The sequence below is a fragment of the Ostreococcus tauri genome (genome assembly GCF_000214015.3).
Source record: "Ostreococcus tauri WGS project CAID00000000 data, contig chromosome 12, whole genome shotgun sequence".
Classification (NCBI taxonomy): Eukaryota; Viridiplantae; Chlorophyta; class Mamiellophyceae; order Mamiellales; family Bathycoccaceae; genus Ostreococcus; species Ostreococcus tauri.
In genome coordinates this window covers 151,053-175,511 of record NC_014437.2, presented here as the reverse complement: position 1 = coordinate 175,511, position 24,459 = coordinate 151,053, and the positions used below count along the sequence as shown (strand labels likewise).

General features: G+C 58.5%; 14 protein-coding genes across 14 annotated transcripts; 7 read left to right on the top strand and 7 right to left on the bottom strand.

Annotated features, from left to right (window-relative positions):
* OT_ostta12g01060 (HECT) lies at positions 1-4,732 on the top strand (the record flags this gene model as incomplete). The annotated part of the gene is made up of 1 exon (XM_003082210.2): positions 1-4,732. A coding segment is annotated over one exon (4,732 nt), but the record flags the coding sequence as incomplete, so codon positions are not given.
* A 109-nt stretch (positions 4,733-4,841) lies between these two features.
* Positions 4,842-7,374, bottom strand: OT_ostta12g01050 (ALIX V-shaped domain; the record flags this gene model as incomplete). The annotated part of the gene is made up of 2 exons (XM_022982837.1): positions 4,842-7,193; positions 7,348-7,374. 2 exons carry the CDS (start codon positions 7,372-7,374, stop codon positions 4,842-4,844), a joined length of 2,379 nt encoding a protein of 792 aa, XP_022840059.1.
* A 273-nt stretch (positions 7,375-7,647) lies between these two features.
* Positions 7,648-7,956, bottom strand: OT_ostta12g01040 (unnamed product; the record flags this gene model as incomplete). Its single annotated transcript, XM_022982836.1, has 1 exon — positions 7,648-7,956. The coding sequence occupies one exon, from the start codon at positions 7,954-7,956 to the stop codon at positions 7,648-7,650; it is 309 nt and encodes a 102-aa protein (XP_022840058.1).
* A 71-nt stretch (positions 7,957-8,027) lies between these two features.
* OT_ostta12g01030 (Tetrapyrrole biosynthesis, uroporphyrinogen III synthase) lies at positions 8,028-8,960 on the bottom strand (the record flags this gene model as incomplete). The annotated part of the gene is made up of 1 exon (XM_022982835.1): positions 8,028-8,960. The coding sequence occupies one exon, from the start codon at positions 8,958-8,960 to the stop codon at positions 8,028-8,030; it is 933 nt and encodes a 310-aa protein (XP_022840057.1).
* Positions 8,961-9,211: 251 nt separating this feature from the next.
* OT_ostta12g01020 (P-loop containing nucleoside triphosphate hydrolase) lies at positions 9,212-11,926 on the bottom strand (the record flags this gene model as incomplete). The annotated part of the gene is made up of 2 exons (XM_003082208.2): positions 9,212-11,644; positions 11,714-11,926. The coding sequence occupies 2 exons, from the start codon at positions 11,924-11,926 to the stop codon at positions 9,212-9,214; spliced, it is 2,646 nt and encodes an 881-aa protein (XP_003082256.2).
* A 301-nt stretch (positions 11,927-12,227) lies between these two features.
* Positions 12,228-12,896, bottom strand: OT_ostta12g01010 (KOW; the record flags this gene model as incomplete). Its single annotated transcript, XM_022982834.1, has 2 exons — positions 12,228-12,367; positions 12,626-12,896. The coding sequence occupies 2 exons, from the start codon at positions 12,894-12,896 to the stop codon at positions 12,228-12,230; spliced, it is 411 nt and encodes a 136-aa protein (XP_022840056.1).
* Positions 12,897-13,184: 288 nt separating this feature from the next.
* On the top strand, positions 13,185-15,308 carry OT_ostta12g01000 (AMP-dependent synthetase/ligase; the record flags this gene model as incomplete). Its single annotated transcript, XM_022982833.1, has 2 exons — positions 13,185-13,261; positions 13,388-15,308. 2 exons carry the CDS (start codon positions 13,185-13,187, stop codon positions 15,306-15,308), a joined length of 1,998 nt encoding a protein of 665 aa, XP_022840055.1.
* Positions 15,309-15,674: 366 nt separating this feature from the next.
* OT_ostta12g00990 (Histone core) lies at positions 15,675-16,016 on the bottom strand (the record flags this gene model as incomplete). Its single annotated transcript, XM_003082204.2, has 1 exon — positions 15,675-16,016. The coding sequence occupies one exon, from the start codon at positions 16,014-16,016 to the stop codon at positions 15,675-15,677; it is 342 nt and encodes a 113-aa protein (XP_003082252.2).
* Positions 16,017-16,415: 399 nt separating this feature from the next.
* Positions 16,416-16,781, top strand: OT_ostta12g00980 (Histone core; the record flags this gene model as incomplete). The annotated part of the gene is made up of 1 exon (XM_022982831.1): positions 16,416-16,781. One exon carries the CDS (start codon positions 16,416-16,418, stop codon positions 16,779-16,781), a length of 366 nt encoding a protein of 121 aa, XP_022840054.1.
* Positions 16,782-16,937: 156 nt separating this feature from the next.
* Positions 16,938-17,243, top strand: OT_ostta12g00970 (unnamed product; the record flags this gene model as incomplete). Its single annotated transcript, XM_022982830.1, has 2 exons — positions 16,938-17,025; positions 17,104-17,243. The coding sequence occupies 2 exons, from the start codon at positions 16,938-16,940 to the stop codon at positions 17,241-17,243; spliced, it is 228 nt and encodes a 75-aa protein (XP_022840053.1).
* A 209-nt stretch (positions 17,244-17,452) lies between these two features.
* Positions 17,453-18,370, top strand: OT_ostta12g00960 (Hydroxyethylthiazole kinase; the record flags this gene model as incomplete). Its single annotated transcript, XM_003082201.1, has 1 exon — positions 17,453-18,370. The coding sequence occupies one exon, from the start codon at positions 17,453-17,455 to the stop codon at positions 18,368-18,370; it is 918 nt and encodes a 305-aa protein (XP_003082249.1).
* Positions 18,371-18,451: 81 nt separating this feature from the next.
* Positions 18,452-20,353, bottom strand: OT_ostta12g00950 (Sodium/solute symporter; the record flags this gene model as incomplete). Its single annotated transcript, XM_022982829.1, has 1 exon — positions 18,452-20,353. One exon carries the CDS (start codon positions 20,351-20,353, stop codon positions 18,452-18,454), a length of 1,902 nt encoding a protein of 633 aa, XP_022840052.1.
* A 1,291-nt stretch (positions 20,354-21,644) lies between these two features.
* On the top strand, positions 21,645-22,349 carry OT_ostta12g00940 (Thiaminase-2/PQQ biosynthesis protein C; the record flags this gene model as incomplete). The annotated part of the gene is made up of 1 exon (XM_003082199.2): positions 21,645-22,349. One exon carries the CDS (start codon positions 21,645-21,647, stop codon positions 22,347-22,349), a length of 705 nt encoding a protein of 234 aa, XP_003082247.2.
* A 269-nt stretch (positions 22,350-22,618) lies between these two features.
* Positions 22,619-24,322, top strand: OT_ostta12g00930 (P-loop containing nucleoside triphosphate hydrolase; the record flags this gene model as incomplete). The annotated part of the gene is made up of 1 exon (XM_003082198.2): positions 22,619-24,322. One exon carries the CDS (start codon positions 22,619-22,621, stop codon positions 24,320-24,322), a length of 1,704 nt encoding a protein of 567 aa, XP_003082246.2.
* Between the last annotated feature and the right edge of the window lie 137 nt (positions 24,323-24,459).

Genomic DNA, 24,459 nt, shown 5'->3' with positions numbered 1-24,459 from the left:
CGGCGGCGCGACGGGCGGCGGCGCGGGCGGGACGGAGAAAGCGACGGGCGGCGGTGGACGCGCGCGCGGTGCGGCGGACGCGCGATCGAACGGGGGAGAGGGGGAGGGTGACGGTGGAGACGACGACGAGGAGGGGGAGGCGTACGAGGACGAGGAGGATGATTACGACGAGGACGACGATTTCGACGACGACGCGGAGACGGAGGACGACGACGACGAGGACGACGACGACGACGACGACGACGACGACGACGACGACGACGACGACGAGGACGACGATATGCATGATGAGGATGACATGGATGAATTTCAAGACGCGATCGATCGGGACGACCCCGAGGCTGGTTTACGAGCGCTCTTGCGGCGGTTGGGCAACGCCGCCGCCGCCGCGGGCGGGGGAGGAATGTTCCGTCCTGGATCGAGCGGTAAACTGAAAGAAATTCTGCACGGTTTGAGACAAATGCACGATCCATCGGCGCAGATGGCGGCGCTCAGCGAGCTGAACGAGCTGTTAGTGATCTCGGGAGAAGAGTTGATGATGAGCATGTCGCTCGACGCCTTCGTCCCGACTCTGGTGGAACTGATGCAGATGGAGTACATGCCGGACATTATGCTCCTCGCTGCGCGAGCGCTGACGACGATGGCGGATGTGATGCCTCCCTCGAGAGGCGCGATCGTTCACCACGGCGCTCTGCCCCAGTTTTGTCAACGTTTGCTCACCATTGAGTACATCGATCTCGCCGAGCAATCCTTGCAGGCGTTGGAAAAGTTGAGTCAGGAATATGGCGCCGAGTGCGCGCGTCAGGGCGCTCTCACCGCCTGCTTGTCGTATTTGGACTTTTTCTCAATCGGAATGCAGCGCGTGAGCCTGCAGACGGCGGCGAACATCTGTCGCCAGCTTCCGAGCTCGGCTCTCGACGGGGCGAGCGACACCGCGCCCATTCTGACGAACCTTTTGTCTCACGACGATCCGCGCCTCGTCGACTGCGCGTGCGTGTGCTTGACCAATTTAGCGGCGAAGATGGCTAAAGATTCCGACGAGCGGATCGTCGCTCTGTGCCAGGGAGACCTGGTGACGAACGTGATGAACCTCATCTCTCCGCGCGCCGGGCGATCGGTGAGTCCGGCGACGCACCACTTGCTCATCAAGCTCTTGAATATTTGTGCGCGACACAATCCTGAGGTCTCACTCGAGCTCCTTAGGAAGGATTTGCCAGAAACCCTGTGCGTGGCGCTCTCCGGTTGCAAGGTTCTCACCATGGCGAACAGTGGCGCGTCCCCGGCGAGTAGCGGCTTGGCGTCGCCCATAGTCACGTCAGAGCAACTGCTCGAAGTCGCGACGCTTGCTGATGCGTTGTTACCCATCGTCACTCGATCACCGTCGATGAAAAGCAAGTCAAAGTTCTCAAACAACGTCCCGCTGTTGACGAAGCAAGAACCGGAATTGATGGTCAAGTACGCGAATCATCTGACAAGTGTCTTGATGCAAGCGGTGGATTCGAGCGTCCCGCAGACTGTCAAAATGAAGTGCCTGTCAGCGCTCACCAAGTGGACCCAGCTTTCGTCGGAGGAATCATTCAAGATGATTTTGGAGACGACGTCCTTCGCTGCGTTTTGTGCCGCTCAGCTCTCATCTAAGGACGCGCAAAGGATCGTGGGGTGCTTGGATTTGATAGAATTTGGGATGATGAAAAAGAACGTTGACCTGGCAAAGTTACTCCGAAAGGAAGGTGCCGTCCACGCGCTGAAGAAACTTTCCGAGGAGTTCAACGCGTTGCCATCTACTGTGGCTTCAACATCCTCGGTTAAACGTCCGAGCGACGCGACCAAGACACCGGCTGACCAGGTTCCGGCACTCGGCGGCGGCTCGCACGGTATCGCCGTGCGTGCAGCAGCGATGATGACGGATGGTCCGGAGTATCGTGAAGCCTTGTCGCGAGCCGACAAGCTTTATACTAAGAAATTCGTCTTGTCGGGGCACCCGGTTGACGCTGAAGATCCCAGCGTTGAGCGTTTGCGAAGAGCGAGTGCGTCTCTACGAATGAATGGCGACGTGAAGGCTGCCGCTGAATTTTTGGAGTCTGTTTCCGACGCCAGCACTTTCGAGATTTTAGAGAGCGATGCAATCACGGTGCTCAAAGAGTTTCTCCTGCCGAAAGAGTGGCGAGACTCTCACGCTCTCACTCAAAGGTACGCGACGTTGATCAAAGCCACCAGCCACACGAAGAATTCATCCGTGTTCTCGAGCTTGGTGAGACGCCTCTCGGACGCCTTGGCGTCAGCCGAAGACTTGTCCATCGCGGTGACATCGATACAACCGGTCCAAGCTCGTCGAGGTCGCGACAACTCAGCGGATGATGCGAATCTCGCTGGCCTAGTGCGACCGTTTAAAGTGCGATTCAAGCGTGAGAGCAACGGCGCCCAAGGTCTGGCTGACTATTCCAACAACATCGTTTTGGTCGAGCCGTTTGCTACGCTGAGCGCCATTGAAGATTTTTTGTATCCGCGCGTGAACAAACCCGCCGTGGCTCCTCGCAGGTCGTCGCGATTGTCTCCGCCGGCAGGTGTGCAACACGACGACGAGGATGACGACGAAGAGGATGAGGATGAACACATGAGCGACGATGACGATGACGAAGTGTTCGGAGACGATGGCGAAGGTGATGGGCGAGACCTGGACTTGACGAACGAGGACATTTCGCCAGAAGATGCGTTAGATGAATATGAGGATGATCACGTAGGTAGATCAGACTCGTTCGCCGCTCGCGCGGCCGCTGCAAATGACACTAGGAAGCTTGTCTTTTCTGTGAACGGTGTCGTACTGAACTCATCGACCACGGTGCTGCAAGCTGTCGCCGCCATCGCTCGTTACGAGGGGATACCCATGTCCGAGCAGAATTGGGAGAAGGCCAATACCATCATGTATAGGGCTGTGAAGCCCTCGGACGTGGACCCGAGTCCATTGCAGCTCGGTGGCGTCCAAGATGTTCCCAAGGACGAGTTGGACAAGATCACCGAGGCAGTCGCAGAACTTGGGAACCGAGACGTGAGAGCGGCGTTGGGTTCTTTTGTGCCAGCTCTCAGTGACGCGGTGAAAGATGCCGTCGCGAACGAGAAATCTTCAGCACAGTTCAACGACTTACTGAGCATCTTATTCGTGCTGCATGAAATCGGAGTTTCTGCGTCTCAAATCTTGCTCTTAGACGGACGCGACGAGCAAGTCACCGCCGCTCGCAGCGTCTCTCTGCCAAAGGAATCTTTCGTTCACGGTAAGCTCACCGGAAAGCTTACGCGACAGCTCCAAGACACTATCACTCTTTGTAGCTCCACAACGCCCACTTGGTGCACGGCGCTCGCCAGCACGTGCCCGTGGTTGTTCCCTTTTGAGCTGCGGCTCAAGATGTTCAAGTGTGTGTCGTTTTCTCTGTCTCGCATGCTCCACCACCTTCACGGGGACGGCAGCGATGCGGGAGCGGTGACGACGGATGGTGGGCGAGAGATCAGAATTGGACGTCTTCAGCGGCAAAAGGTCAGAGTGAATCGCAACCAGATCTTTGAGAGCGCGAGAAAAGTTTTCGACATTCCCAACACGTTGAAGATGGTGCTCGAGGTTGAATTCTTCGAGGAGGTCGGCACTGGCACCGGTCCGACGCTCGAGTTTTTTACACTGCTTTCGAAACAGTTCAAGCGACGTAAATTGCAGCTCTGGCGCGATAGCGGCATCGCAAATGAAGAGGACCTCGTCGTGGCACCTCACGGTCTTTTCCCTGCTCCGATGGCGGCTCCGCGAATGTCTGGTAAGACCCACGCAAGTCGCATCAAAAACTTCAAGCTTCTCGGACAAGCGATCGGCAAAGTCTTGCAGGACGGTCGTATGCTAGATCTTCCACTCGCACCCGCGTTTTACCGCGCCTTATTGGGCAGATGTCTCGGTCTTCAGGATCTTATTGAGATTGATCCAGGGCTCGGGAACACGTTGCGGCGTCTTGACGCTGCGGCGAACGAAATCGAGAACATGAAGCGTCAAGGCTTACCGGAGAGCACGTGGAAGCAAGTTACCGTGGATGGCGCTAACATTGAGGATTTGTGTCTTACTTTCGTCGTTCCAGGCTCATCGGTGGACCTCATCAAGGGTGGGTCTGACATCGTCGTTAACGAAGTCAACTTGCGTGAATACGTTGACGCCGTCGTCGAGGCATGCGTTGGATCTGGCGTTGCGTCGTATTTCGAGTCTATTCAAGCCGGCTTGGAGGAAGTTTGTCCCGTCGCCAGGCTGAGAATGTTCGACGAGGCAGAGCTTGATACTCTGATTTGCGGTCAGGGCGAGGCCTGGACGCCTGAGTTGCTCACTGACTGCATCACTTTCGACCACGGATACAACGCGCAGTCTCCGCCGATCAAGAATTTCTGCGACATTTTGAGTTCATTCACACCCGAGCAGCAACGTGCGTTCATGCGGTTCGTCACCGGTGCCCCGAGACTTCCTCCCGGAGGCTTGGCTGCGCTTCAACCTCGTCTTACAGTTGTCTGTAAACAACCGGCCCCTGCGGTTGGTTCATCATCAGACTCAGGTAACCTTTCGGCTGGAACGCCGCTCGCGGATGGCGACTTACCCTCGGCGATGACGTGTGCGAGTTACCTGAAGCTCCCGCCGTACTCCTGCAAAGAAGTCATGGCGGAACGACTCAGGTACGCGATGTGCGAGGGGCAAGGATCCTTTGACCTCTCATAATAGATTTTCCACTACTAGTGCGCTCTCATTAAAGGGACACTTGTAAATGTATGTACTTCGATTACATGATGCGTGACGTGAGCTAATAACGCGAAGAAATGTTTACAAATCAGTAACCAGAGCGGTACTGTGGACCGGAGTTGTAATGCGGCGGTGGGGGTGGGGGCGGAGGCGGCGCGCTGGGCTGCCCGTATTGTGGGGACGGATATGCGTACTGCGGCGGTGGCGAAGCGTGGTAATAAGCTTGCTGCGAAACATTCATCTGACTCATGCGCATGGCCATTTGTTCTGCACGTGCTTTTTCCGCCCGAAGCTCCTCCCCCAGCGCTTCCTTCTCCATTCGACGAGCACTAGCGTAATCTTGAACGTCCGCCAACGTACGACGAGCAGCCTCGAGGAAACCCGTGTAAAATCGCATTCCTTGCTCCATGCCTCCGCGCAAGTCCTCGACGACGGAGAGTGCGTGACGAATGTTGTGTTCGTGCGACTGCGTTTCTCTTCGCAAGCCTTCAATGTCGTAAATCTGGACAAATTTCTCTTGAAGCGAACGCAATCGAGAGAGAGCATCGGACTGTCTAGAAATATTCATCATCACCGCCTCCTTTACCTCATCATACTTTCGGATTTCCTCTTCGAACAGAGCGTCCAAGCTTTCGCCCACGCGCGCCATGAGCTTAGCGAGGATGTTATCTTCAGCCTTGGTCTTTCGCATCAAATCTTCTATCCCGGCTCGCTCGTTACCGATCTTTTCAATCTCTTCGAGAGTCGACTGAATGTTCACCGCCACGGAAGCATCCTCCTCGATCAGCGCGAGCGGCTGCGTCAACAACGGTGCGTTGTTTTTCATGTTTTCTTCGGTGAGCTGTTCCAGCACGCCATCCGCGCCTTCCACGCGCGATTTCAGTTGCTCATCACTCTTTGTCGCGATCTCTAGGTCGACTTCGAAGCGTTTCAGCGCTTGCATCATCTCTCTGTTCTTCGCAGATGACGATTCTCGGCGCCATGCTCCTTCTCCGTGTACGGTGCGCGCTGCGGAATCTTCCGCGGCTTCCGTCTCAAGTATTTCGCGAATCATCTTGACAGTGCTTGCGCACTGGCGACTGAGCTCATCGACGCGATTCAGACTAGCCGTCAACGCGCGGGCACCGCCCGATGACCGAAACGCGGCGACTCGCTCCTCTAAATCGCCTCCGAGAGGGGCGGGCGTGGACAACGCGACGAGCGTCTCGGGAAGTTCCATCTCGCGCAGAGCGAGCCGCGCCTCGTCGCTCGCCACCGCGAGAAGATCCGTCTCATTTCGAGTCAACTCATCCACCATCTCCGTGTATCGACTCAATGCCTTGGCACCACTGTCAGGGACGATGCTGGAGAACAGCGTCATGCCGACCGGAGAGAAGTGTTCCGCGGGCGGCGCCACCGTCTTGACGAGACTCGTCCCCGTGAGCGCGGGTAAATCCTCCGCCTTTGGCACGCGAGTCATGTACACGCACTCGTTATCTTCCTCCAGGTTAGCGAGCTCGGGTGTGATCTCTTCGTTGAGGAGGTGCTTAACCCTCTCGAGACCGCTGTCACTCGAGACGACCGCGGACTGTTTAATCGCCATGGAGAGCGCGTCCTTGGCTTGTCGCAGGCGAGCGATCGCCGGGCCAACGTCCGTCTCATCGACGGCGAGAATGACATTGGCGCTCAGTCTGAATGCGATGGCGCTGAGATACGCTCGCTTCAGTTTGACGTAGTTCACTAAAGCGTCGTCCACGTAGCCGATCAGTTTCGAAGACGCTCGCTCAGCCTCGTCGTAATACGAGCGCGCCTGCTCTGCGAGCTTACACACGACTGACCCACTGCTATTCATGGCCTTCGCCTTGAGATAGAAGCACTCCTGCGCCTGCGCGAGATGAAGTTTGATCATGACGTCACAGTATTCGCGACCGAGATCGGCGCTCGGCGTCGCGACGCCCCCCCCGAGCTTACGCTCGCTCACGTCGGCGAGAAACGCAAACGCCCCGGCGGCGGATTGAAACGCCGCCGCCGCCCGCTTCACCCCCTCCGCATCGCCCTCATCGGATCCAAACTTCGCTCCTTCCCTCGAAAACGTCACCGCGTAGTTATACAACACCGCGCACTTCTCGTACTGCACGTTCGGGACGGCGACCGCTTTCGGAGACGCTCTCGGACCGCGACCCGCGTCGCGCCACGAAAACTCCACCCGAGCGTGTTCGCTCGCGCTCGATATCGGTATCCTCGACTCAATCGCGCACAATCCCCTGTAGTACTCACGCAGCGCTTCTCGCGCGTCCGCCCAACTCCCCGAGCTCGATCCCGCGTCCTCCGCCCGCGCCGCCGCGCCGTCCCGCAGGCGCTGCGCCTCCCCGAAATCATCCCCGCACGCCGCCGCATCACCCTCGCTCAGCGTCGACGCCACGTACGCACGAAGCGGCGTCACGAGATCCGTCGATTCCGCCTGCGCGCGCGTCGCGTCGACGACGCGCCCGTCGTCAGTCTCGTCGTCTCTACTCGCGTCGTCGTCCAACCACCCGTTTTCCATCCACCCCCTCGACCCATCGAGCGCCGTTCGCGCATCCGCGTCCGCGTCGCGCCGTCATTCATCGACGCACCGTCTTCACGCGACAGGCGTAGAACATCGACGAACGCGCGCGCGAGGGAATCGCCGTCGCGCGCGATGCGATGGTGGACCAAACGTTGGGACGTAGGGTTTAGTTGGTGTGATCTAGGGTTTCGTACACGGGACCCCACGGCCTCGACTACGACGGTCGACGCCCACGTCTCGGTCGTCCGCGGGGCCATAAACATCATTCGTCGGACATATGGGACGTCTACAACATTACAAAAGTCCATGTCGTCCATCGCGCGCGCGTCGTGGTCCAGCGTGGCCGAGCGGTCGACGACGTGTGGGTTCAATCGAACGCCTTGCACTCGATCGCCCCGGGATCGGCGTCGCACAGCGCGTCCATGGGGTCCTTCGTCGTCGGCGGCGTCGTCGCGCGCGCGCGTTGCGCCGAGGCGTACATCGCGCGCGCGCCGGGGACGTCTTTTTCGATCGCGGCCCAATCGGCGTCGGTCCGCGCGTTCTGCATGCGATTCTTTTGATACCCGCTGAGGGCGTCGTAGGCGGTCGATCGAGCGATGACGACGCGTGTGGCGCGCGTGGTGTGACGATGGACCGCGGTGTGGACGGGCGCGGGGGCGCGAGGGCGGGTGAACATGTTTTAGATGCGTCGGCGAGTGGAGGGACGGCGGCGGTTGAGCGACGGGCGATGGATTATTACGGCGAGTCTCACGCGACGTCGATCCCGGACCAGCGATCGTTGAGGTCCATGTCGAGGGCTAAAAAAACAGTCTCGGCCCATCCCTCCATCCCGGGACTCTCGGGGTAGAAGACGTCGGGAAGCTCGCAGTTGGCGCACGCCTCGGCGGAGGTTTCGCCGATGCATACGTAGGCGGGTTGTAAAGCGTCCTGGTCCGCGGTGAGGCGATCGTAGAGCGCTTGACCGCAGAGCTCGACCCAAGCGTGCACTGCACTTGGGCTTCCGAAGGTGACGACGTCGGCGCACACGGCGTCGGCGATGTCTTCCGCCCGTAAGGTTTCCACGCGCTCGGTGGAGTACGTGTTCAGGCGAACGACCATGGCGCCGCGCGCCTCTAATCCGTCCTGCAGCGTCGTCGCCGCCTTCTTACTCGCCGGATATAGAATTAATGACCCCTGATCGCACGGAAGCTCCGCCGCGAGCGTCACCGCCGTCGCCTTGCTCGGTATGAACTGTTTCTCCGCCGCGAACGCCTCGGGCTCCGCCTTTGTCAGCACCTTCCCCGTCGCCGCTCCGACGACCGCCACCCGCACCCCCTCCGGCCTTCCCGCCTTTACGTACGCGTCGAGAAACACCTTCGCAGCCTCTGGTGACGTCACGCACACCCAATCCCAGCGCTCGCGCGTTAAAACGTCCGGCAATCCGTCCGCGTCCTCGCCCGGGACGGCTTCGACGAGCGGCAGCTCCACGCACCGAACCCCACGAGCCTTCAACATGTTCATCAGTGCCCCATTCTTACCGCTCTCCCGCGTGCAGACGACTGTTTTTGAGGCGTAGGACGACGCCGAGGAGGACGGCGTCGAGCGCACGGAGGCGGCGCGGTGGCGAGCTGATGAAGTGGAAGAATTCACTCGAGAGCGATGAGACGGCGCGGTGACGCGCGAGATCTGCGCTCGGGACATCGCGAGCGCGATGCGTGACACCGAGATTGTCTCCCGACAGATTCAACGCGCGACGACGCGCGAGTACGGGTCGGTGGCGACGAGGTCTGCGGACGCCGGGGAGCCCCGGCGCGACCCTCGCCGAATGGGACGCGGGCGAAAGCGGAGTCCGTGAGATCGACACCGGATCGAAGCGTTGGGCTTCTTGGCTATGATTAATGTGTGACGTTATCGCTAGGTGTGCTATGTCGTTTCTAAGTCGCGATGAACGATCAACGTCGTCGCTTGGAAGGTGTCTCGGAGGTCATCGCAGAGGCGGATTTGTACAGTCTCCCGCACTTCAGGAGCTCACCAGCTATGTTCAGGCCCTCGATGAAGCTGTCGACGTCGGCGATGCCGAGGTTAAGATCCTCGGCTAGAGCGTGAAGATCCCCCACGCTAAAGTACGGGGATTCGTTAGATGAAGTACGAGCGTTGATGGCCTCGATGAAGAGCTTGGTCTTGCTTCGCTTGGTGGATTTACCTCCGGCGCGGTTAAATCGCAATCGTCCGTGCTGATCGCTCAATGCATCGACCAGAGAAGCTTTGATGATCTCCACCGCATCTTTAGCGTCGTTCGCAGTGACTTCTGTACGAAGCTCGAGTCTAGCGCGAGCCTCGGATAGTCGCACAAGAGACTCGAGCTGCCGCGCCGTCACTGGCGTCCCATCCGCTGGCGCACGAGAGCGCAACTCGAGATAAAAAGTCTGAAGTACCTCTGCAGCTTCGGGCGTGAGCCTTGGATGACAGTATGCGTGCGCGTACGAGATGTACTTGCGCATGATGTCGTGGGAAAGGATCTCCATGGAATCATTGACGACTCGCAATCTGGCACGAAGGGGGACATATGGCGCTGTGCCAGGTCCTAAATCCTGCGTCACAGCGCGCTCCGTGGCGTCTTCCAGCGCCTGTCCGTCGTTATCTATTTCGTTGTAGTAGGCATGCAAGTTTTGGCGCGCTTGCGCGCGGCGCGCTTGATTATGCCTTCCACTGTGCTGTGCGATGACGTGCTCACTGAGGTGCTCGTCCAAGATTTCATCCGCCATGTCCAACAATATGAAAATCAAATCGAATCGACTGAGTAACGGCGCAGACATTTTCAAATTTTCATTCACTGTTTTAGCGCGGTTGTAGTGCCCTTGTACCGGATTCGCGGCAGCGATGATGGACGTTCGAGCCGGAAGCGTCGCGTTCAGACCGGCTTTGCACACTGACACACTCTGCTGCTCCATGGCCTCAAGCAATGATTGGTGCTCGTTCGGCATCTTGTCGAACTCATCCACGCAGCACACACCGCGATCGGCGAGTACAATGGCGCCAGCTTCGAACGTTTGCGCTCCAGTTCCCGGGTCTCGCACCACCGCCGCTGTAAGACCGGCGGCAGAGACGGTTCTCCCACACACGTAAATTGAACGAGGCGCAAGATTGGAAACAGCCTTAAGCATCTGGCTCTTACCAAGACCTGGGTCACCGACGACGAGACAGTGCAGTGATCCACGCGTGGGAACTTTTCCACATCCAGAGACTGACTTCCTGACCCCACCGAACAAACAGAGAAGGAGCCCGAGCTTGACGATGTCGTGGCCAAAGATAGAAGGGCACAATGAGTGCACGAGCGTTCTAACTATGTCCTCTCCACTCTGCTGGCTGAATTTCGCAATGAATATCAGATCCTCTTTGGATAGTGTCGGAGCGAGCATTGCCTCAACATCGTCTTCGTCCCGCGTTTTCACTCGCTTATCGTTCACTCTAAACGTTTTCTTCTTACGCATCGAAGCAACGTATTGATTATGTCCGCCAGCCACACCTTCCGAGTCATTCTCTTTCTCCCCGTCTTCGTCCTCAATTCCATCGTCGACATCGTCATCCATCCCTTTGGAATTATCCCCCTTACCTCCCCGCGACACCGTGCAAGACCACGCGCTGAGGTAGAGCTCGCTGAGGGCTTGATTCCGCCCACGCCCGAGCGCCCCGCCTCCTGTCTCTGACGTGTCGCTTTCAACCACTCCCAGAATCGTCACCACGTCTCCAGGGGAACACGAGTCCGTGAGAGCTGCTCTGAGCTCACAATCCATGAAACGAGGAACCCGTCCCTCCTCGCTCATCACGCCATCGTCTGCTATTTCCTGTATCCGCACTCTCTGCGAGTCAGCGCACTCAACGTTGCTGAGCTCGTGCACGAATTTCTTCCCCCGGCATCGATCTGTCGAGCACGCGAGTGGAGGTCGATACTTCCCATCCTTGAACGTGCACCTCGACCTTTCTTGACACGTCTGACATGCGAAAACCATGTGTGTCACCGCCGGTTTTATCGGCGCCGCTCGAGTAACCGTCCCTCGCAGGCTCACCACTCGTCCCACCACGTTGCTCTTCACCGCCGCGAACCGCACCTCACTCTCCTGATAGTTTCTTAGCTTCACCCACGTCGTCATGACGCTCGATATCCGCACGTCTCCCGCCGGAATCCCGTGCGCGTCCTGTAACCACGCGCGGCTGTCTACGTCCTCCAGCGCCGCCTCGTGCGCCGCGCACCGCAGGCACGCCATGCACTCCAACGGTGCGCACGTCAGCGCCGCGTGTAGATCCGGCGCCGCCATCGATGCCTTCGCTCTGAGACGCTCGTAATCCATCTCGATCGCCATCGTCGCGTCATCTCGAATCTCCGCCTGTCGCGCGTCGATTCAAAATCAGTCTCAGCGTTCACCCTCGCGTCGTCGATGCACGCGCGCACGCACCTCGCGAAGGAATTCTCGCCCGGCATCGCTCGTGAAGAAGGTCTTCAGCCCTCGTGTGAGCTCGGCGCGGCGGTCGCGGGCGTCGTAGGAGACGTCGGGGAAGTAGATTTGCCATGATTTCGGGCACCGGAGCGCGGCGAGCGCGACGTTCTCTCGCTCGTTCGCGCGCGATTGTTGCGCCGCGGCACCGCCGGGTGGGACATCGCCGGGCATTGTTCAGAAACGCCCGCCGTCCCGCGGATCGGGACGGCAACGCGCGAGGCGAAGTGGGGCGGGGCAAAGGAAAACCGAAAGCTCGTGCGCTCGTGTTGACAACTCTATCCTAAAGACCCGCACGCAAAGGGCGAGAAGTGACGGCGATCAAACGTGAACGTTCGATGCGATCCATCGCCATCTCATCCATTCGCGTCCGCGTCGTCGTTGAGGAACGAACGAAACGGTCGTGCGCGCGACGCTTGCGCGCGAAGAGACACCCAGCCGACTAGAAATTGATATCGCTCACACCCCACGACGCTTAAGACACGGTTTGCATCGCTTCATCGGCGGAGCCGGAGGCACCACCCTTACGCGCCAAGAGAGCCTTACGGTCCTTATCCATGTGGAGCTTGGTGATGATGCACTTGGACGGGTCAACACCGACTTGGATTTGCGTGCCTGTATCCGTCAAAAAAAACTTGCTCGTCAGTCTCGCGCACTTTCTCGCTCGAATGTCGCCTTGACCCCCTTCGACGCCGCCGCACTGCTCGATCACCCCTACGAACGTGCTCGATCGCCCTCAGACGCCCACGAACGCCCACGAACGCCCTCGAATCACCCGTTTCGCGTTCTCTCTCATCCCTCTCCACTCTAGGGCTTTCACCATCGATCTCACATCATCAAATCCCTCCCTCGCGCGTCGTTCGAACAACGTACCGTTCACCTTATCCCGCGTGATGTTGGCGATGTGAATCACCCACTTCTTGCGGTACACCTGCACGACCTTCCCTTCGCGGTTCTTGAACGAACCCCGAGTGACTCGAACTTCGTCGTTCACGCGAATCGGAACCGCGTTCGCGCCGTGCTGAGCCTTGAGCTCGGCGGAGAGCGCGGCGGACATCAACTTGCGGCGCTCCGAGGAGGGGGCGGTGAAGTGCGCCTTACGCGTCTTACGACGGGACGACGTGACGGCGGTGCTGTACTTCATCGCGTGGCGTCGCAGAGAGACGGCGAGGCGGACGCGCTAGGGCTCGTTCGGGCCTCGCGCGGTCCGTGTGTCCGGTCGTTCGGGCAGTTGTGTGTCATGTTCGTACTGTGTGGTGTTCGTAACCCATGACGTGGTTTTTATTGTGAATATCGACGGCGATCGATCGACGACGCGCTTTTTACTTTGATGGGGACTTTGTCTCCATAGTACGAGTCGCCGGCGCCCGCGACGGTGCCGGCGACCGCGCGTCGCCCCGACTCGGCGTCGCCGCGCGCGTTCGTGGTCGATATGGGACCCCCGAGGGCGCGCGAATACTCCGTGGAGGTTCCCGGGACCGGTGGACGCGAAGAGACGGCGATCAGGAGGTGCGACGACGACGCATTCGACGCGATCGCGCGCGTAACCGTCGCGAGGGACAATCCAGCTCGGATTCCAAAGTTTCCCAGTTATCGACCGTTCGAGGACTGACGAGGGCGAATCGCGACTGGTAGGAACTCCGCGTACGTCGATGCCCTCGTCACTGGGTTTCCGCCGCCGCACGATCGCGTGTGGACGTTGCACGACGCGTGGGAGAGCGCGTTGTCGAGGCACGCGAGAGAAAAGTGTCTGGGCGCGCGCGTCGTCGATCGTGCGACCGGTGCGGCGGGTTCGTACGCGTTCAAGACGTTTGAAGAGGTGGGACGGGAACGAGCGATGGCGGGGGGGGCGCTCGCGGCGCTCGGGATCGGGAAAGGGGCGAGGGTTGGATTGTATTCGATCAACTCGCCGGAGTGGGTGGCGTGCGAGGCGGCGATGACGAGACAGGGCGTGACCTCGGTACCGCTCTACGACACGTTGGGTCCGGACGCGGTGGTGTACATCTGTAATCACGCGTCGTTGGCTGCGGTGGCGTGCTCGCAGGCGGTGCTAAAGACGATGGTGGGATGCCTCCGGGAGACGCCGACGGTGAAGCTCGTCGTGTGCTACGGCGGACGAGGCGCCGGAAGCACGGACGAGGCACTCGTCCGCGACGCGCGACCGAGTTTACCCGCGGGCGTGCGTCTGGTGACGTACGAAGAGTTTTTGGCCATCGGGGCGCAGAATCCGACGCCTCCAACCCCGGCATCACCGGACGAACTGGCGACGATTTGTTACACGTCTGGCACCACGGGCGCGCCCAAGGGCGTGATGCTCACGCATCGAAACTTAATATCCAACGCCGCCGGATATGCGTTTGATTTGGATATCTCGCCGTCAGACTGTCACATCTCGTACCTTCCGTTGGCGCACATTTACGAGCGAGTGACAATGTTGGTCGTCCTGTTCAACGGCGCGCACGTCGGCTTCTATCGAGGCGACGTCTTGCAACTTCTCGACGACATCAACGAGCTCAAGCCCACGGTTTTCTGCTCGGTGCCGAGGCTTTGGAACAGGATATACGACAAAGTGAACGCTGGCGTCCGTGAGGGTAGCATCGTGGCGCAGAAGCTGTTTCACTGGGCGTACGAGTCAAAGAAGCGAGCGCTCGACAGAGGCCAGGCGCCAAACGCCTTCTTCGAGAAGGTGGTGTTTTCCAAACTCCGCGCAAAACTCGGAGGCCACGTTCGATACATGTCCACTGGTTCAGCTCCGATCAGCGCCGAGGTCATGCAATTTCTCCGCGTATGCTTCGGCGGAACCGTCTTTGAGGGCTACGGCATGACTGAGTCCGCGTGCGTCATCTCGAAGACGTCCCAGGAGGACTTCACGACGGGTCATGTGGGTGCTCCCGCGCCGTGCTGCGAGATCAAACTCGTGGACGTTCCAGATATGCGGTACACTCATCAGGATCGTCCTCATCCTCGAGGAGAGATCTGGGTCCGCGGTCCAAGTGTTTTTGTCGGGTACTATAAGAACGAAGAGGAGACAAACGCAGTGCTCGATTCGGACGGATGGCTGCGAACCGGCGATATCGGAACCTTCCTACCGGGCGGACGCCTGAAAATCATCGATCGTAAGAAGAATATCTTTAAACTCGCTCAGGGAGAATACGTTGCACCGGATAAGATTGAACAAATCTACGCCCGCAACAGGTTCGTAGCCCAGAGCTTTGTCTACGGAGACAGCCTGCAAGCGCATCTCGTCGCGATCGTCGTCCCAGACGAAGAGGTCTTACTTCCTTGGGCGAAGACGTCCGCGGATTTATCAAAGTTGGACTTCAAATCGCTTTGCGCTCATCCAAAGGTGAAGAAGCATATTCTGGATAGCATGGTTCGCACGGGCTCCGAGGCGGGACTGAAGGGGTTCGAGCAGGTCCGCGCAATCGAGCTCTCACCGGAGCTCTTCTCGGTCGAAAACGGGCTCTTCACCCCGACTTTTAAGTTGAAACGACCACAGGCGCTCGAGCGATTCAAGCACTCGATCGACGCCATGTACGCCGCAACGTCCAGGTAGACCACGTAGCAACCACGACGTCCGAAGTTAGTTACGACCGTTTGTGCATTAACATCACTTCACCGCATTAAATCGTCGGCGACGTACTCGCGTTCGATCTCGTGGGGTGGATGCGTGAACGTGCGAAGTGATTACAAACTCTGACCGATCTCGACGACGGGTTCCTACTACATGAGACCTGATTCCGTTCATCACGGTGGTTCCCCTTAAAACAGTTTGAATTGGAAGGCAAAAAATCTTTGGGATGGTGGTGTTAAATGAACACCAGGTTTAACGTCCAGCCAGAACGCTCGAAGCTTCGATGCCGGACGGTTTTTGGTTTTTTTTCTTCTTCGTTATGGCTAGATCCGATCGTGAGACGGATGTTTACGCGGAGGTGAACTTGGTCACCGCCTTGGTCCCTTCGGACACGGCGTGCTTCGCGAGCTCACCCGGGAGGATGAGTCGGACGGCCGTTTGGATCTCGCGGGACGTCACCGTCGGCTTCTTGTTGTATCGCGCGAGCTTGGCGGCCTCGGTCGCGATCTTCTCGAAGATGTCGTTGATGAACGAGTTCATGATGGACATGGCCTTGGAGGAGATGCCGGTGTCTGGGTGCACTTGCTTGAGGACCTTGTAGATGTAGATCTTGTAGGTCTCCGTCTTGGACTTGCGGCCACCCTTCTTGGCGCCGGACGGCTTCTTTTGAGCGGGCTTCTTACCGGCCATCGTGACTGAGTGTTCTTAACGCGTGTCAAGTTGTGACGAATCGGCGTGCAGGCGCGCGCAACTTCGTCGTTTCCGGTGAGTTCACGAGCGGGCTCTCTTCGAGTCATTACTCGTGGGCCTCTGTCATTGGCCAATCAAAATAGATTTTTTGAAAATAATTGGTCATTTTGTCACTTTCTCGGGTCACGACCGGTCACAATGAGAGGGTAATGGTACGATAAACGAATCACATTTGCGCATTTGAAAATAAATGATCGAAAATGATATATAATGAGTCGTGATCTAGATATTATGTCATGTACCCGGTACACAGCAACGCGACGGTTCGCGTAGACGAAGCGACCCAGCGCGCGTCGCGATTCGTCACAACTCGACGCTCACGTTTCGTGAACGCTCACAATGTCTGGACGAGGAAAAGGAAAGACCGGTAAGAAGGCCATGAGCCGCTCCGCCAAGGCGGGCCTTCAATTCCCGGTCGGTCGCGTCGCTCGCTACCTGAAGCAAGGCAAGTACGCCACGCGCGTGGGCGCCGGCGCGCCGGTGTACCTGGCGGCGGTCTTGGAGTACCTCGCCGCGGAAGTTCTCGAACTCGCCGGTAACGCGAGCCGTGACAACAAGAAGTCGCGCATCGTCCCGCGCCACATCCAGTTGGCGATCCGCAACGACGAGGAACTGTCCAAGCTCCTCGGCACGGTGACCATCGCGAGCGGCGGCGTCTTGCCGAACATCCACTCCGTCTTGTTGCCGAAGAAGTCGAAGAAGTAAACGATTTCAATTATGATCGATGTAGGCCGACGGATGGGCGTGTTTTTCAACGCGACGTCGTCGGGTGTACGTTTTAATGAACAGTTGTAGCGAATTAGACACTCCTCTGCCGCACTCTTCGACACTTCGAGACGCGGCGGCTCGACGCGACGCGACATGGGGCGAAACTCCGGGACGAACGCGCAGGGCAATCACTACAACACCCCCGGCGGGACGAACACCGGCTCGGGGTCGTCCTATCACTGTGCGTTCGCGACGCGCGCGCGCGATCGATCGCATCCGAGTCAGCAGGCGGGCGACTGACGAAGTTTGGACGTCGCAGACTCGAACAGGGACGGGTCGTACTACTACGCCAACGATAATGGATCGACGTATTATAACTCTGGATCGGGATACGCGTCGTACACGCCGCCGAGCGGTGGATCGAGCGGCGGATCGAGCGGCGCGGCGAAGGGGCGATGAGCGCGAGACGAGACGAGACTGGATTCGCATCTAGCGCCGACGCGCTTGTCTTTACCGCACCGCTCGAAAGCGATGATTTTTGATTGTACACCGCATCGCGTTTCCCGTTTCGTGTTCGTTCGTTCGTTTGCTTTTTGTCGCGGTGGTCGAAACATTGTATCCCACGCGTCGACGCGTCCCGACCACATACCCCGTCGCCGACGATCGCGATGAATCCGACGAATCCGAATCCTCGCGTTCAACTCATCGTTAACGCGGTGTCGGCGACGCGATGCGCCGACGCCGTGCTCGCCCTCGGGGGGTCTCCATGCATGGGCGCGACGACGCCGGAGGAGACGAGAGAGACGGCGAGCAAGTCTCACGCGACGCTGGTGAACTTCGGGACGCCCACGAGCGAGGAAATCGCATGGGCGGCTTTGGACGCGCGCATCGTCGTCGTAGATCCCGTCGGGATCGGGTTGGCGACTCGAGGGGCGGTGATCAAGAGGTGGTTGGAGGAGCGGCGGCGGCGGATGCTCGCGGCGCACAGAGAGTACAAATACTCAAGTTGCGTCGAAACGCTCATGGTGACGGTGATCAAGGGAAATAGAAGTGAGATGGAGGCGCTGTTGCGACTCTATGGGCTAGGGGAGGACGTGGCTACGTTGGGAGCGAAGATTTCATCCACGCCGGATTACGAAGCGACTACTGAGAGTGAGAAAGTTCACTCCCAAATCGCAGACGCCCTGTGTCAGCTGATGTATTCACTTTACCCAGTGACGGCCACACTGTGCACGGGAAAATTTGATTACAGAGCGTCGTGCGACTGGTCCGATGATGTGGGAGAGTGTGACTTTGTGACTGCGGGTAGGACTCGCGAGACGCCGTCTGTTCGTGCTTTCAGTAAGTTCTCAGGCGCGGGATGCGTGCTAGGCGCCGTCTTAGCGACACATTTAGCTCAGCATATCGGACCGGGAACGACGAATGAAGATGTAGTTTGGTACGTGGAAAGAGCGGCGTGTGCGTATAGAGCTCTTGGAGCCGACATTGAGCAATCTGAGCCGTCTGCCGGTCCGACTTCATTTCTAGCACGTTTCATGGACAGGTTGGCTGAGCCGGATAGTTTTAGGGAGACTGATTATAATTAGATTCGCATTACGATTTTTGTAGGGAGGTAGGTAATTACAAAATATTACACACACACTCGGAGATTAAATTAAGTAAAGCTCTCAGACTTTGCCTGCCGCGCCCTTGGTTGGCGCATCTTCGTTTTCTTCGGGCAGTTCAAAGTCTTCCCACCTGAAGATATACATCAGGGAGACTTCCATCGCGAGAACGAAGGAGAAGAACAGGCTCGTGAACGCCCAAGTTGCCATGCTTCCGACGTATTTCACCTTCGAATCAGGACCATACCAGAACGGGCATGCCGCGAGAAGGGTGAGCATCATAAAGAACCACGGAATCGGGTTGGAGAGCATCTTGTCAACCTTCTTACCGATGAAGAGCGGACGACCTCGACCGCCCTTCGATTCGGAGTTCTTCTCGACGACTGGTGACGCAGCGCTGGGCGCTAATACGAACCTCTCGACCATGGTGTACGCCAAGACGACTCCGATGTTGATCAAAAAGGCGAAGACACACGTGTTCCATCCGCTCGAGTGCTCGTCGAGACCGAGGTTCCTCTTGACGTTGAACCCAGTGTCCAGGACGAAGGCCAAACCGGAGACAATCCCAGCAACCATTCCGGCCAAGACAGCCTCACCCGATAACCAGTGCAAGTGCAGACCGCCCCAGACGGCTGGGATGGCGTGAATCGGCGTGACAGTTTGGATAGAGAACAGACCGGTGATGTCAGGCTTGCCCTCTCGGATGTTCAAGATGGACAGCGATAGACCAATGGCGAGCGCAGAGAGAGAAGATATGAGACCGACGACTCGGAGAGCGCTCGGATCGACTGGTGCCTTGGGACCGAAAATCTTCTGAGCGTACGGCTCGTAAATATCCCGAATGAACATCGTGCTGAAGGCCAGCAAACCAGAGTCAGCGGTGGAGATCATTGCGGCGAAGGCTGCGAGTACCAAGAGCGACGCTGCGAAGTCGCCAAACGCGCTCGCATTCTTCAGCTGAAGTGCAAGTTTACCGAATATAGACTGCTGATTGACGATGTCCGCCAGACCAGTCTGACCGCGAAGCGCGTACACAGCGGTCCAACCGGCGATCATGGTGGATAGCTGGACCCAGAAGAACGTAAAGTTCATCCCGGCCAACCCGCGTTGAAGCATCTTTCGATCCTTCGCGACGAACAGTCGCATCGCAAGATGTGGAAACATGGTCGCCGCCACCGCCACTCGGAGTGTGAAAGAGGTGTAGGAGATTATCGACCAAGATCCATCCGTCTTCGGGATCTTTTGGAACTTGTCAATCTCGACGAAGTACTCCTTTGCCCGCTTCAACCCACCGAACTCAACACCGCTGGCGATGAAGAAGATCAACGAGCCAGCGATGAGCATGACCCCTTGAATGACGTCAGTATACGCGACGGCGCGGAGACCACCGACGACTTCGACAACGATCATGATGAGGGCGAAGATCAAGATCCCGCCTGTCTCTCCAATGGCTCCCGCCGTGAACGCCTCGACGATTTTGCCCATCGACACGAATTGCGAAATTTGATACGTGAAAATCGGAAGTAACAGGCATCCCCAGGTTATCACTCTCAAGGCGTGCGCGGTGAGCTGTGACCGAGAGTTCGGCGCCGAAAACCGATCGTACACGACCTCGCTTAGCGTCAGGTACCCTCGCGCCTTTCCGAGCGCGTGCAACCTCGGGGCGAGCACGAGAAACGCCATGTACACCCCGACCCCAGCGGGAATCCATCGAGTAGCGAACCATCCCTTGAACCACGCCTCCCAGGCGATCCCTTCCACGGAATACGCCGAGAAGAGCGAGGCGGACAGGGTGAAGAAGAGCGCGACGCCGCCTAAACCCCGTCCCGCCCCGAAGTGGTTACGCATCGCGTCCCCGGCGTCGTTCGCCGCCGCCTTGTTCCGCGCGTACGCGAACCACGCCGCTCCACCCGATGCGCATCCGTACGTCGCGATGAGTCCGTACAGCCATCCGTAGTTCGCCATCGTTAACGAGCTTTCTTACTTTTGATGTTTCCTCCAGAGAGCTTCTTCTTCGTCAACTCAACGACGACCTCCTCGCCGTCGCGCGCGCGATGCCGCGGTCGTTCCTTACGCAGGTATTATCCTGAGTCAAGTTCCAGCGATGTGTTCTCAGACGCGATCGAGCGTGAGATCGATCGAGCCACTCGCACGACGCGCGGTTGTGGCGAAAACCTCATCCGCCACCGCGCGCGAGCACCGTCGACCCTGGTCCATCGGTCGAGTTCGACCCTGAACGTGTACGGTTGCAAGGTCCCATTCGCCTTTCGTTCGGTCGGTTCCGTGTACGGACGTCACCACCTATGAATGACATCACCGGTCGATATTCCAATGGAGATACCCGCATCGAAAGGTCATGAAACGTCACCACCTATGAATGACATCACCGGTCGATATTCCAATGGAGATGCCCGCATCGAAAGGTCATGAAACGTCACCACCTATGAATGACATCACCGGTCGATATTCCAATGGAGATGCCCGCATCGAAAGGTCATGAAACGTCACCACCTATGAATGACATCACCGGTCGATATTCCAATGGAGATACCCGCATCGAAAGGTCATGAAACGTCACCACCTATGAATGACATCACCGGTCGATATTCCAATGGAGATGCCCGCATCGAAAGGTCGTGATCGACACGGGATCAGCCCTTTCGGCGCGTCGATCGAGCGCGTCGATGGGCGAGCGGTGATGGTGGATGGTGTTACATCGGACGCGCCTTTCGAGGTGAAAGGGGTGAAAGGGGCAAGTCGGTCGAGGGCGTCGGTGTCGGAAAACGCGACGGTGCGCGAGACGTGTTCGCGCGGCGACGGGCGGCGACGCGCCGTTCGAGACGCGATCGAGCGCATCGGAGGACGGCGGGAACGATGGAGCGCGCGCCCGAACGGTGCGAGGGGAAGGTGCGCGTGCGGTGACGATGGGAACGCGAGTGCGGTTCGATTCCCGCGAACGCTGTTGTTCTTCGCGGCGTTGGAACGTGGGCGAGGACGCGCGCGTGGGTGACGTCAAGCTCGAAACGCGCGTTCAATCGATCGTGTGTGATGTTATGTGACCTAGAGTCGAGGAATTACGAGGGACGACGCGCTGCGACGACCGGTGTGGGTCGTTGCGCGCGTCGATTCCAACGCGCATCGTCGACGCCGTCGACGCACGCGGCGATGTCGCTTGAACGACGGTCACAGCGCTTCAATCGGAGGCATGACGGTGAATTCTTGTTTTCTTGGTCGTTTAGCGTCCTCGAGGCGTCCAATGGACGGGATGGGGGACGCTGAGACTCGAGGACGCGGCACTGACGATGACGTTTCGACGACGCAGGCATCGACGCGCCCCGAGTCGGCCGTTGATCTATTTAATCGCCCCGACGTGCGGTCATACGTCGATGATATGATCGCACATGGATCCTTCGTCCATCAGATGGCAACGGGGACACTTCCGCGCGAGAAGTACCTTCGCTATCTTTCGCAAGACGCGTACTTCCTGTTTGAGTTTAATCGAGCCTACGCGATGGCTTTGGCGAAGGCTGAGACGGTTGAAGAGCAAGCTGCGTACCACGAACTCATCGGTGGTGTGCTCGACGAGCTCAAATTACACCGAGGCGCGTGTGAGCGCTGGGGCGTCGACCTCGACGCGGCCACCATCGATCCAGCGGCCGAGGCGTACGTCGGTTTTCTTCGGTCGCTTCACAGTCGGTCACAAACCGAGCTCGTCGCCGGGATGGTCCCCTGCATGCGTCTCTACGCCCAACTCGGTCGACGATTCCTCCACGACCAGGAATCCATAGACGTGCGTCAATCGCCTTACTTCGAGTGGTTCGAAGCGTACGGCGGGAGCGAGATGGAATCTCTCGCGCGTCGACTCGAGAGTTTGCTCCCGCCCGTCGTCGACGCCGCATCCGCCGCGGCGTACGTCCACGCCATGCGCCTCGAGCGCGACTTTTTCGCCGCGCACGCGTAGAAATACCCACACGCACCCCTCTCGGTCGTTCTCACGCGTGCACGTCTCCCATCCCTCTCTCCGTCGCTTCGCGCCCGTCGACCCGCCGCGCCGTCGCCGTCGCCGCGCCGTCGACGTCGGCATCGACACACACATAGCGCTCAACGACCGCGAATACGAGATACCCCCCCCACGTTATCCGCGGCCCGCCCTCGGCACCGCGCGCGCGTCACCGCACGCCGCGACGCCGCGACGGACGCGCGCGCGCGCGGTCCCATCATTCGCGTCGCATGGACGCCGACGCCCCCCTCCCCGGCGCGGTGGCGCGGACGAGCGCGCGCGCGGCGTACGAGAATCTCTCGACGCTTCGCGCGCAAACATTGGACGCGCGCCCGATCGTCGCGACCGGCGACGGGGACGACGCGCGCGTGCCGGGGGCGATTCGCATCGCGCGAGACGTTCTGGAGGCCGCGATCGCGTCGAGCGGGGCGTCCGGGGCGCGGGCGATGCTCACGGAGGCTGGGGTGGATGCGCGCGGGACGGCGGTGGTGTTGGCGGAGGCGGACGGAGACGCGGAGTTCGTCGCGCGGACGCTGATGTGGATCGGACTCGACGCGGCGGTGGTTGATGGAGGATACGGGGCGTGGATAGAGGCGGGGTATCCGACGATTGGGAAGAGGTGGTCGGAGGAGGGAGCGAAGGATGGTACGGGGGCGAGACGGTTGATCGTTTGGGCGAATCCGCGCTCGCGGTCGACCGCGTTCGAGCGGTCGCTGTCGATGCACTCCCGGGCGATGGTGATGCATGAGATGCTCACGGAACCGTATTTGAAGGAGCGTAATCCGGAGAACTACGAAAAGATTGTGAACGGGCAGACGTCTCAAGAGATCGAGAGCAGCGTGTGCGGGTACTCGACGGCGCTCGAGGTGCTCACCGCAGACTTCTCCGGGCAAGGGAAGCCGTTTTTGATATCGAAGGAGCTGTCGTGTTACTTTGACGACGAAAAAATCACGGACGAATGGCTGCTTGCGTTCAATCACGTCGTGCTGACGCGAAACCCGCTGGACGCGCTCAAATCGTTTTATCGAGTAGCCGCCGAGGGAGACGCGGAAAGCTCTTACTTTGACGTCCACGAAGCTGGTTTTGTGGAGTGTCTCGACATCATGCATCGTCTGAACAGGATCGGAGCGAGATGCTTGGCGATAGATGCCGATAACGATCTCATGAAGAATCCAGAGGGGAGCCTGCGAGCGACGTGCGAGCTCGTGGGCATGGATTTCGAAGAGTCCATGCTATCGTGGAACGCTCAAGAGCGACCGTCATGGAAAAAGTTTCGCGATTGGCACGCCGATGCGTCGAAGTCTACCGGATTCATTGACGTCAAAAAGGTAGATATCCCGTACTCTAAGGAGGTATACGACGGCGCGCGATGGTGTAAGCCTTACTACGACGCAGTGCTCTGGTCATCAGTGGGCGTCATGGAAGGTTGGCCGACGTTGCGTCGCCTCGCTCATGGAGAGCATAGATTGACTGTCGTGATTTGCGCCAACGGAGAGCACGCTGGCCGGGATATGCACGCCAAATTTCTTGCCGCGCGGCTGCCCGGGGCAAGTGTGTACATTTTTCAACCAAAATGGGTCGAGGAGGCAGAGTCAGAGGACGAGACTCGATGTCTCTCTATATTCGAACAACCTCTCGTGCTCTGTGGTTCACTGGGGAAAGTGGTAGAGATGAATCAGGCATTACAAACTCGACTGAAATACGGTTCGTCTAAAGTTGCACGGGCGCTCATCGTCGAGGAAGGCGCGTCGGGAGCCCCCGTGGTGGCGCTTCCGTTCCCGCAGACAGTCGTTCGTTCACGAGATACAATGGAGGACGACGTGTTTATTGCAAAACTCTCCAAGATGATTGATATCGAACTGGAAGCTCTCCGCGCGTCGAGCGAGTCCGACACAGATTTTGCGGTGTTTGATCCGACAGAATCAAGTCCTTAAACGTCATGATTATACCGTCACTAGAAAACGATGTGCGTTCAATGCGTTGTGCGCATGACTATCGAAGAAAATATAGCTATAGGCGTTTTGCGCGCGACGTATTGATGTAAGTGTACGATACCAGTATGTGGCAGAAA